The following is a 12,275-nucleotide window of genomic DNA, read 5'->3' as shown; positions in this document are numbered from 1 at the left end:
GTTTCAAAATGAAAAGGAAAACTCAAAACAACAGTCACCACTCTGGGAACATAATGGGCTGCGAGATGCAAGTCTACGAAGCATACACGATATACGTCGACATTGTACGTGTTCACCTGCCATCAAACGTTGGTCATGCACTGCATGTAACTGCTACAATTCAGGTTTTCAAATTGAGCCCTGAGCCCAATAGCGTTGTTGAAGAGATTGTCAGAATATACAAAGTGCACAGGGTCAGCCTGTGCAGAACACGGTAAAACTGAATGTAGGCAAAAGGCAAGTCATTCGGTAATTCTGCTCTCACCTTAAATCGATAACAAAAAAATTGGATAATATTTTTTTGGTCAATTAAATAGGATTTTCTAGAATTGGTCATTGCAAGGAGTACTTACTCGTGTAGCAACAAAACAATATATGGACATTTATATGGAACGACCACCATGGGTCTCAAATCTATGGTGATTGACAATAAACCAGACATTAATATTGTTTCTGAAAACCAAAAAAAACCAACCAATAAAAACCATCCAGCAACAGTCCTTAATGCAAGAAGAAATTCTGTTAATAAATGTTTTTTTTTTTTTTTATATATATATATATATATATATATATATATATATATATATATATATATATATATACATATATATATATATATACATATATATATATATATACATATATATATATCCTCCACGCCTCCAATTAAAGCACTGATAAATATATTCAATTCTTTATATATAAAAAAATGCAAGGGACATACATATTCATACAGGTATCTTTACAAGGACAAAACCATGGAAATATAGTTTTGGAAACAAACAAAAAAAACTGAAGAAAAAGTAAAAACAAAATCAAGCCAACATGATGACGCGCTCCTCTGCTCCTCCAGCCCCTCTTCCACGAGAGGTCCCCAAGGGGGGTCATTTCACATCTGTAGTCCAATGAGCCGGTTGGCATGACAAATTTAGTGCTAGGATGAGCAGCGCCCCTGAAACTTCTGCAACCCGCATCTCTGGTCTCCATGTATAAAAAGAGAGCAAGCAGTGGAGCAGCAAGAGGGACAGAACTGTGCAAAAGTGCTTCCTGCTTCCTTTCCCATGGCTACTACCCTCACCTCAATGTGTACTCTCCCTCCCCCCACCGCCCTACCTCTGCAGGGTAAACCTTGCTTTTGTTCTCCGCACTGAAACCAAAGTCTCCTTGGCTGCAGTACGGAAAGATTCAGTGTAATCATTCAGGAGTTTCCTATAGACGCAGGAGGGTCTGGGGCGATGCGCTCAACAGACAAGAGGTCGTGTGCCAATAAAATTGATCATGAATATGTAAAAAAAAAAACATCTCTTAAAACGTTGACTAGGCCGTGACTATTGAGTCGCATGTCACTTCTTCTTCCTGCGTGCCCCCTTCCTCACCCAACCCTTCCCCTACTACCCCAGCTTGATAAACATTCCATGGGTTCAGGGTGTCGGGGAACCAGCATCAGTGCCATGGTACAACTAGTTAATCCAGAGCAGGGGGGACGGACCCAGCCATGGCTCAGTTGCATGCTTATTGCTTTAAAGACACTCAGAGGAGGGGGAGGGGGGAAGAGAGAGGAAGAGAGAGAAACGAGAGACAACTAGAAAGATCGGAGAAAGAAAGAACAAGGGAAAGAAAAAGAAGAAACAGACGAAAGAGCAAGAAAAAATAAAAAAGGCTAGCGACAGTTAGCGTGGCTATCGCGCAAGCAGTTTGATAAGGTTGGCGCACATCTCAAAGAACTCTATGGTGTGGCTTCCGGGCCGCGGATACGTCGTGGCATCACCGCCCCCCACGGAGTCAACCGACGAGGTCAGCGATGAGGCCGCAAGCGACCCGTCCCCAGGGGGCCTGGCGGTGGAGGAGGTGGTGGTGGTGGTGGTGGTGGTGACCGGGGTGGTGGGAGGGGCTTCCCCCTTCCCGTCGGCCCCGTCGCCCTCGCTCTTCAGGGCGACGCGGCAGTTTCCCACGGAGCCTGAGCGGTGGGGCGTGGTGGTCCCGGATTTAGTCTCCAGCATGTCGTCTAGGAACATCAAACAGGGCAAGAGGTTACTCTTGCTCTTTTCGAATTGAATGGACTTGCTAAAATATCGACATTGATTATGGTTAGTAATCTTACCACAAGATCATTTCAGAATACATATTGATGTTGGATATACCTGGCACTACTTAGAGAGGCATTACGTTAAGAGGATACTCAAACTGACAGATAGAGCATAACAGGCATTCAAATATATTAGATTTTGCTAGGTCTTTATAAATTTCTTGTTTACAGATCAGTAAACATCAAATAAATCAAATACTATATTGGATAAGTCAGATCCACATTTGATGTCATAGATATGAAATAGGTCATGTGTACGTATAACAACTGTAATATGCAGGTATGGAGCCTACCGTCTATGCTACGGAAGTCGAGGAGGTAGGTTCTACTGTCCACCTGGTAGAGCTGAAGGCTCATCTTGGTTTGCATGGACGTGACAGGGTTCTTCCGCTTCACTCTCAGGTAGTAGGGGTTCACCACCTGTGAAGAGGCCACATGGATGGGGATGGAGGATAAGGACACACTCAACGTGTCTATATGTTAAGCCTTTCGGGATCTTTGATGCGAAGAAAACAACAACGAGAAGTCAAAACAATGCATAATTATTTTTTTCCACAATCACATAAACAGTGAGGGTCATCGGGTACCGTTGTAATCAGTGCGCTACAACTACAATGATGCTGGCCATTACATTGAAGATATCTTCACATTCCCTCAACCTTTTAGACAATCATTCTGATGATGAGACAAGTCCTCTTACTTCCAAAACCATGAACAAGCTGGATGAGTACCAACAAAGTCATTTACACTTGAACATATACTCTCTGGCCTCAAGCCTAATTTGTAGTCGCTGTGCGTGAAAAGCACATGCCGGCAAAACAAACGTCATATACAGCCCTTGTGCACGATTCAGGTGATGCATTGTGTGTCGCACAGCCCATAACTGGGCGTCGCCCACCGCAGCATCATGCCAGCAGAGGGGCGACTAACGACGCCACGCCTGGGCGTGGTCAGCCCAGGCCTCCTTCACGAGCACCGCGTCGGCTACAGTGCTCCTTACCTTCCACTCGTAGTCCAGTTGCTTCATGGCGCGGCAGACCTCCGACATGATGTCGTTGGGCCGGCTCTGGCTACGGATGCCCAGGTGCCACTTGGCCCGCCGCACGCCCTGGTGCTTGGACTTCTGGGGGTTCAGCTCGTCCAGGGTGTGGCGGGGCCGCGGCGGCGTCTCCGCCAGCAGGAATGGCACGCGTTCGGGGTGGGGCTTGAGGATGGGGGCGCCGGGGGAGGCGGCGGCCGCGGAGGAGGAGGAGGAGGAGTAGTAGGAAGAGGAGGCCAGGGCCCCGGAGGACGTCAGGTGCTGGTCGTCCAGGAAGGAGTCCGGGGGGCTGGAGGCCAGGTAGAAGTCCTTGGCCTCGCTCATGATGCGGCGGTTGTCGATGATGAGGTGGTAGGCCACGGCCAGGGGGTCCTGGTGGTCGCGGCTGTACAGACAGGTCAGCACCTCCTCCTCGGTGCACTTGAGCTTCTCACACACCTCTTTCAGCGCGTCGTCGTCGATCATGTTGTTGCTGTAGGACGGGTCCTCGGGGAACAGGTACTTGGGCAGCTCCTCCTTGAACCACTCATCCTCCCTGAGGACACGAGAGAGGCCACGCCCGTCAGGCTTCTGCTACACTTATCTTTGGTACATACGTGATTCTGATTGGTCGATTAAGGAAGTCAGCGGTCTGTTATTTATTTTGACAGACTAACGATTTTTAGATATTTAGAATATTTGATCCATTTTGCACATTATGCCCTCAATAGGTAGTTGCCGGTGACTGTAGTTCTGAGCCTCTAACAAGACAAAACATAAATCCATGTCCTTAAACTCACCTAAAAGATTAACGCTTCTATATTTATCCCCATCTATTTGATAGTCAACGCTGCTTAACACTGCTATTCTTTGCCTGCAATGAAGCCAACATAAGAATTGTGTCCTAATTTTGGATAAAAGTAGATCTCTCTTTTAACTTTTGTGTTATTTTTATCCTTTATAATTGTCACTGATGGCCTGTCCTTGCGCTGAAACACTCAAGCTCCCTGTCTAGGATAACTAAACTACATCTTATTTTTAGGAGTGGTTAGAACCAGCTCAGGCTGTAAAGGTTTGACCCAGACCGTGCCCTTTTAGCCTTTTAGGACCTGGGGCCGATGACACCGGAACCGGAGGCTCACCGGATCTCCTTGATGGTGGCTCTCTTCATGGGGTCCACCTGCAGCATGTGTTTGAGGAGGCTGATGACCGCGGGGTTCAGGTACTGGGGCGTGAAGAAGACCCCGTCGCAGATCTTCTTGAAGAGCGTTGGCACGTGGTCGTCGTCGAAGGGCAGCGTCCCGCACAGCAGGGCGTACAAGATCACCCCGCTGCTCCAGATGTCCACTTCGGGGCCCGCGTACAGCCTGGGGGGGGGGGGGGGCAGAGGGTCAGAACACACAGAGAAACACCAGATGTCTGCAAAATTGAATATTAATGCTCTGAGGTATAAGCTGAAGCCAGGCTGTTGGAGAAGGGACGAGAAGGGTGGTGTTGAAAGGTCGAACATGATTGTCAGGTGCGCGTGCGTGTTCATTTCGTTCAGATAGATTCATTGACAAGCAGCTAATAGTGTCATCCTAGGACAAACACAGCTGGGTAACACAACACAGGTTTGCTCCTTTTGTGTACAGGGTGCGGAGCGTCACTTGAACTAGTGAAGATAAGCTCAGATCTGATTTAATTAGAATATAAAAATGACTAATCCGATGAGATGTAATCGTGATAAGGCTTTATATCCGGAAAGACCACAGCTCACCAGTTACTCAAGCTTGTTAACAGGCCAGACTTGGCCTCTCCAATACGCCGGTGGCGTTGAGGTATGGCAGCAATGTGTCAAGGCAGGCAATGCGGCGTCTATGGACATATGGCTAATCATAAAAGTGTCATGACGACACCTGTCGTTGTCTTGCGATGACGACTCCATGAAAAAAGGACTATTGCTGCCACACTGTCAGCGCCAAAGAATGATTCAGAGTGGGTGGTCGACCTCACCTCCCGGAGATGACCTCTGGGGCCGCATAGTTTGGAGAACCACAGCTGGTTCTCAGGAACTCGCCGTCTGACATCATGTTTGACAAACCTGCACATGCAGACCACAACAATCCATTAGAACGGCAACCCTACACAAACAAATGTGCTAATGGAAACGGTTTGTGCCTGTACCAACCAAGCTATGCAGTTATACGTTAAAAAAATTGTCAAAAAGCCTGTCAAACAATTAAACCAGTACGAGTTTGAGTTAGAGACCCGTTGATGAAGGAAAAACTAATTTTAGGACACGTCGGCCAGCAAAATATTATAGGGCATGATCATGGGAAAGAACAGGCAGCAAAGTTACCAAGGCTATATTCAGTGAGACAATGGGTGAACAAGATTCTTATAGGGAAACGTTTGCATTGAAGGTAGTGAATACAAAAGGTAACAAAGGTGTATGTGAGTGACCATCGTGGAGAGTTTAGGATTGGTCATGGTTGAAGTCAGCCATGGCGCAGGATAGGCCAAATTAAACTGCAATACAATATGTGGGAAGTGTATATGTTTGCAAGACAGTTAAAGGAATCTACACAACTCAGAAGTCAGTCGATTGGCATGGCCTTAGTATCAGACTTCGTGGCTACAGTGGCAATGCAAATGCAAACTATCTTAACGTCTCTCAGTAAGAGAGAGGAAGTGAGGCATCTCTAGGTACAGGGAGAACGTCGGCATATCAGTTTAAATTGCCTATTAATTATATAAACTAGGTTCATATAATTTGTATATAATTGTATATTATAGTTACGATTGATATTTCCACATCAACCATTATCGGTTTAGTAATGGTTTCCTCTTACTAAATAGCTTTACACAGCAGAAGCCATGTTATGCAACACAATGTTTATGCAAAACTAACAAAGGTTTTATTCTTGGACATAATTGCTGCGAGGGCTGTAAGTATAGTGAAAAACGCAACACACAAAAGTATTGTCCTGCAGCGACGGGGATGCAGATAAAAATCTACTGTATTAACGAGCCGTTTGAAGCGGCGCGGTTGCGATCACGCCCCTCCGCGTTATCAGTGTTTACGTAGTGGCAGGAAACCTAGTTAGCGATAGGGATGTGTACCGAAGTCTGCGATCTTGGCGTTCATCTGGGCGTCCAGGAGGACGTTCTCCGGCTTGAGGTCTCTGTGCACCACCATGTGTCTGTGGCAGTAGTCCACCGCCGAGATGATCTGCTGAAACAACCGCCGGCTCTCCTTCTCCTCCAGCTGTCAGCGCAGAAGCACGACAGTACGTTAGAGTTCAGGGCTTGTGCTGTCAGAGGCACAGAACCAAGGGGTCAGACTGGGAAGAGGCATTCTGCTAGAAAACAATACCGTTGAATAGACATAGAACACTTTGAACAAAAAAATATGGGGTATAATTATAAATGACTAAATAAATCAAATGCAATTCTATCCAAAATTCCCCAAAAAATGCAAATACAGTTAAGTGCAACAAAAAATATTTTATTAATAAAGTTAAGTCGAACAAAAAGGAAATTATTATGGGTGAGAATTTAACAACGCTTTAATCAATGTATGTACAATGTATTATTTCTACTGCAGCCATTCAATCCCAAAAAGTCAATCCATCCAGGCAATGCTTTTCTATAAATCATTAATTCTTGTCCACTTTTATCTACAAAGGATATAGCTATAACTGTAGCTACAACTCGAGCCACTAGCTAAATTACTGAACAAATACACTGACATTCAAAAAACAGCCAGAACGTCAAGCCCCACTCCAACCACCCTAAACTTTGCATGCATTTACCTTTCCATTCTTGCAGATGTAGTCAAATAGCTCCCCTCCTGATACATACTCCATCACCATGAAGATGTCTGTAGGTGTGCTGATAACTTGATACCTTCAAAAAAAATAAAATAAAGGAGGTTTTGGGATTACTTGATTATTGCACAGCAGGTTAAGCAATCAAATCAGGGGACGCATGATTCATACACCAGCTTTTGTATGTCCAGGTCATGGGAGAAATGTGTGTTTGATAGGTAGAATGAAACGAGTCAAAACCCTTTGTTTCTGATTTCCAGCTACTCTACACTTTGTCCAACTAGAAACGTCACGTGCAGCACTTCGTTTTTACGATAGTTTACATTGACGTGTTATGAAATATCAGCCTGACATCTAAGTTTGCTTTGGATGTTGGCTGAATGCAAATGTTTTGCTTGGCCGGATAAAAGCCCTATATGTGCTGACCACGAACTGCCAGGTCTCCTAGTCAGCTGCAGTAGTTTGTAAAAAATGGATGGTTTAGTCATGGTATTCATGTCTATTCGCTATGGGGAACTAAAGAAGAGAGAATGAGTCAATGGGTGTGTTGTTCAAAAGTGGATCCTGGTGTCTTATAGTTAAACACTGATTCATCAAAATCATCCAAACACAGCCGTAGTGACTCCCCCTGGACAGCAATGGTACGGCCAGGGAGAATATATATATAGTATGGGGACCAGATTTCTAAAATGAATAACGGGGACATTTGCAGTTTAGCGGTGCATATAAACAACAAAAATATATGTTGTTATTTCTAGAATGAAAATGGGGACACATTTACATGAAGTCTATTCTTATAAAAGGTAACTAGCTGGGGCAGAACATGCCAAACGGTTTCATTGATCTGTTTTAAGCTTTGGTCAACCAGCCAAAAACAACCCAAAGTAGGCTCCTCAAATATAGAATCGTTATATCATATTGACAGCCTACGGTTTCTGATAGGTCATGCCTGATGATGGTATAAAGTCCATAGATAGACCGCTGCACAGTGAGGTCACGTCACAGCCTATCCTATAGACAAAACACTGATTACAAAGAGTCTCACAATGTATATTAATCAGTAAGCCACAACCTTTGCCATTTCAAAATGTACTTTAGAAATCCTGTTTCTCTTAATGGGGGCAGGCCATCAGAACCTGAGACTGTCCCCAGAAAAAGGAGAGGTCAGTCACCCCATTATACAGCGAAAAAGATGAGTTACCTCAAATAGACATAGTTTAATCGCCCAGGGCGACCCATTAACTATCTCACAACCCTCCTTTAGTGGGGCTTTTTCTTCACAATTTGTGTCAGGTGGACCGAGGACTTAGACACATATCAATATGTGTGTTTGAAATTGTTAAAGCCCTAAATCTACGCATGCAGACAACTGCTGGAAGGGGGAGCTTATGTCTCTAACATTTAAAATTACAATTATAATGTAGAGATAATCCCATGTGTGCATTCAACTACAAGCTCAAATGTGAAAACAGCATTATGTTCGCTGTTCTCCAGATGATAGGGTATATCAAATTTTACATAATAGCAACACCTGCCTGATTTCTTTATTTACCTTGGCAGAAAGCATGGATGCAGTTTTTTTCACTATACCACAAAAAGCAATTTTCTTTGCTACCCCTCTGTTAAAACTATTACTCGACTCTCCAAACTGACCTGCAGCAGCCTCGAACCGAAGCGGTAAACAAGACCACCGGAAGACTCTTGTAATGTATAACTATGAACCTAACTGCCCCAAAACTGGGCTGCATACCAAGGAACCAACCAACCAGTGTGAAAAACGTCTGTTTCATTCCTGAACAAAGCTCACCACGACACAATCCACACAACAAGCTGAAAATCTCCACATGTGACTCAGATGGATAAAGATAGACCGAACAAAAGATAAATAAACAAAGAGATGATTCCGGGTGAAACAAAGCCTGTTCCAGAGGGATGCGTTTCCAGACCATATCATTAAAGCCATAAAATAGCACCGTGGGTGGCACTCGGTCTGGCAGCAGTTGGGGGGCACAAAGATTGGTTAGTGCAGGGGGAAGTAATGGAGGACTTACAGTTTGATTATGTGAGGGTGCCTGAAGAGCTTGAGGTTCTGGATCTCCCGGCGGATCTTGCCCACAACGTCCAGACTCCGGATCTTCTGTCTGTTCAAGATCTTCACGGCAACTTGATGCTTCGTCAGCTCATGCTGGCCAACTGTGAGGCCAAGAAAAGGAAGACAAGATAAGATTGAGAATCAGAGGCTCATTAGGAAGCAAGGAAGAGAAGCGGTGAAAAGGGAATGCAAATTACGGTCCCAGAAATGCAAAGTAAACAACAGGAGCAACTAGAGTTATTTCGGTCATTTTTCTCTTTTAATGTTAAGTAAAAAAGTCTACCCTTGTGTACATGAATGAAAAGCTTCTGTTGATTTATGTTTGGATGAAGCCTTGGTCCAATCCGGCATGGCCAAGGCCATGAGTTATTGAGAACTTAAGCCTTAATGGGCTGTGGTCATCCTCTACTTTTATATTAAGCAGTGACTACTATGGGACGACCCCCCAGGTTTACAAAAGTTAAATCCTGTGTGGCCCTGTTTGGTTCCAAACTGGCTAGGTCCCAAAATAAATTCCACACTAGTCCATTCACACTTGACAAAACATTACAATGTATGGTTCGTTGTGAGAATAGACTTAAGTGACCATGCGAATCTTAATGCAATGTGTTACATCATAGCAGCTCCTAAACAAGGCTGGCTTGATACTTCCCTGACAGCGTGTAATGACAAGGTGCGAGCTGCTGATTGGCCAAACTACACCCCCCCGCCGCCCCACACACACACACACACACACACACACACACACACACACACACACACACACACACACACACACACACACACACACACACACACACACACACACACACCACACACACACGCGCGTTGTGGAACTGTCCAGCCAACCCTATTCGATACTGATCAAGGAACAAAACCTAACCAGTAAAGGTGTGTGTTTCCCCCTTTCATTCGAACACACACACACACACACACACACACACACACACACACACACACACACACACACACACATACCAGATCGAAACACCACCGATGAACAGGATTATGATGACAGTGGTGAAGCAGTCGAGGAGTGTCTAGTAGTCTAACTTATCTGGACTGCTTGGCTTGCTGATAACGTCTGATGGGCTCATAGACTGAAGGTAGCGTCAGTGTAAAGCCCCTCTTTAATGATCCCCAGTACAGAGGGCCGAAGACAACACGCCCTCAAGCACCTGTGGTCCTGGACCGCAACTTCACCCCGAAAGTTGTCAGACGTCACTCCATTCAGAGGGTCTCGTTACAACCAAGACTAGAGTGTGCCAAGTTGAAGCTAACGTTAGCTCTAGCATGCTAGCAGCGCAGCTAACAGCTCTGATGCTGTCTTCTTGACATATGTTGAGTTCGCATTAAAAAAGGTGGACAACGCAGAATACTCAGACACTTGCCTTTAACCTTCCCGAATGTGCCCACTCCGAGGGTGTCTCCGAGGATATAATGACCGATTTTAACTCTTCCTTCATGTTTGGTTTTGTCCGTCGTGGCCATGTTCCCGCAGTGGCCTTGCTGTGGAGCTAGTAGCTAGCTCTGTGGAGCTAGTAGCTAGCTAGCTGCGGGCAGAGATGCTACTGGCTGGCTCGTCTCTCTCCAACGGCGGCTCCCACTGCTCTGATAGCCGTGTGGGCGGGACACACTGGTCATGTCTACACATGATTCAGGGTGAGAGAGGGTTAAGTAGTGGCGGATGGGGAATAGTAGCGTTTTCCCGGTCAGCCTCAATGCAACTTCCGGTTAAACACTTCCGATGTGCAATGTAAGCCCGTCAGCAGTCGCTTAAACTAGAATAATAACAACACGACAATAATAACAACAAGAAGAATAATCCAAAAACAGGTTTTTTTAATAAACATTTGACAAGGCAACATCAGACACATGTAACAGAAACGGATATACCACTTTTTCAAAAGTCCCGCCTTCTCTACCTCTTGCCACTAAACCCATGTAACTGTAGATCCCGCCCTCTCTCGCTAGATTCGCACATAGTGAGCCTCCCGTCCCGGGGTTTGGTTTGGACGTGACCGCCCGGGAGGAGGTTCACTACTACTGCTCTGCTTCGCAACGAATGGGCGGGACACGTTTGTCAGGTCTGCTAATGATTGGCCAACGTTGTGCAAATCTGACGTTTCCTCTTCCCTTTGGACTTGAGGACTGTTGTCGGTAGCAGCAAGGACACACACACACACACACACTCACACACGCAAACGCGAACGCACACACACACGCACACACACACACACACACACACACGCACACACACACACACACACGCACGCACACACGCACGCACACACACACACACACACGCACACACACACACACACACACACACACACACACACACACACACACACACACACACACACACACACACACACAGGGGCGATTCTAGGGAGTGTGGGGGCCCTAGGCAGAGGATTGTTGACAGGGGAGGGGGGGGGGGGGGTTATGGAGCGATTGTTGAGGGGGGGGGGGGGGGCGATTTTTTATTATTATTATTATTTTTTGGCTCTAGGGGGCCCCCTAGTAGTGGCCCGGGGCCCCAAGCAATTGCGGGGCCCCAGGCAATTGCCTGGTATGCCTAATGGGATGCAGCGCCTCTGCACACACACACACACACACACACACACACACACACACACACACACACACACACACACACTCACACTCACACACACACACGGTCAATGCAAGTGCCATGACATTTTAAACACACACCAGTAAATACAGATTGATAGGGTTATCCCCCCCGAACCTTGAACCTAACCCGCCACAACCCCTGTGGTAATGCTATATTATTGTTTATCACTGCATTAACTAATGTTAGTTAATGTTACTTATTGTAAAGTGTTACCCATTCATGTATTCCACTTTGTGGGGAAAAATGTAGACAGGCATTAAGACGTAGTCTATATTTCCAATAAGCTATACTAAATAAATAGCCTACTATTCACCAACTTTTAGTTGGTGAGTTGACAATGGGTTCGCTTTCAAAAAGGCTGGTCATATTAATAGCACACGGTTAATGAATTTTTTATTTGCTATGATATCTGCCCACCCGACACCCATTGCACCCCCAGCTGGGATATGAATAGTGGATTATTCGGAGGTGTGCAGCGGCTGATGGACAGGTACCCTACGAGGGCTTGGGGTGATGAGGACATCAGTGAATGAACTTCCTATGAATTTGAGTTGACTTATTATTAACCTTACTTTTCTAATGCATCA

At 45.6% G+C, this 12,275-nt stretch overlaps 1 protein-coding gene across 1 annotated transcript; it reads right to left on the bottom strand.

Moving 5' to 3' along the window:
* Positions 1 to 678: 678 nt before the first annotated feature.
* On the bottom strand, positions 679 to 10,685 carry prkaa1 (protein kinase, AMP-activated, alpha 1 catalytic subunit). The gene is made up of 9 exons (XM_030354273.1): positions 10,439 to 10,685; positions 9,007 to 9,148; positions 6,941 to 7,034; positions 6,249 to 6,393; positions 5,139 to 5,226; positions 4,286 to 4,510; positions 3,126 to 3,699; positions 2,419 to 2,545; positions 679 to 2,044 (listed from the first exon to the last, which is right to left on the bottom strand). Exons 1-9 carry the CDS (start codon positions 10,536 to 10,538, stop codon positions 1,719 to 1,721), a joined length of 1,821 nt encoding a protein of 606 aa, XP_030210133.1. The 5' UTR covers positions 10,539 to 10,685; the 3' UTR covers positions 679 to 1,718.
* Between the last annotated feature and the right edge of the window lie 1,590 nt (positions 10,686 to 12,275).

Source organism: Gadus morhua, chromosome 4, assembly GCF_902167405.1.
Source record: "Gadus morhua chromosome 4, gadMor3.0, whole genome shotgun sequence".
Taxonomy (NCBI): Eukaryota; Metazoa; Chordata; class Actinopteri; order Gadiformes; family Gadidae; genus Gadus; species Gadus morhua.
The sequence above is the reverse complement of the archived record's forward strand: the minus strand, read 5'-3'. Positions and strand labels throughout refer to the sequence as shown.

What these genes read in the sequence shown, in the direction of transcription:
- prkaa1 (XM_030354273.1), bottom strand. Translation starts at nt 10,538, where the DNA reads ATGGCCACGACGGACAAAACCAAACATGAAGGAAGAGTTAAAATCGGT. An exon ending in CCAGAGGTCATCTCCGGGAG is followed by an intron (nt 4,511 to 5,138) that starts GTGAGGTCGACC and finishes CCCCCCCCCCAG; the next exon opens with GCTGTACGCGGGCCCCGAAG. An exon ending in AACTGGACTACGAGTGGAAG is followed by an intron (nt 2,546 to 3,125) that starts GTAAGGAGCACT and finishes GCCTCTTCACAG; the next exon opens with GTGGTGAACCCCTACTACCT.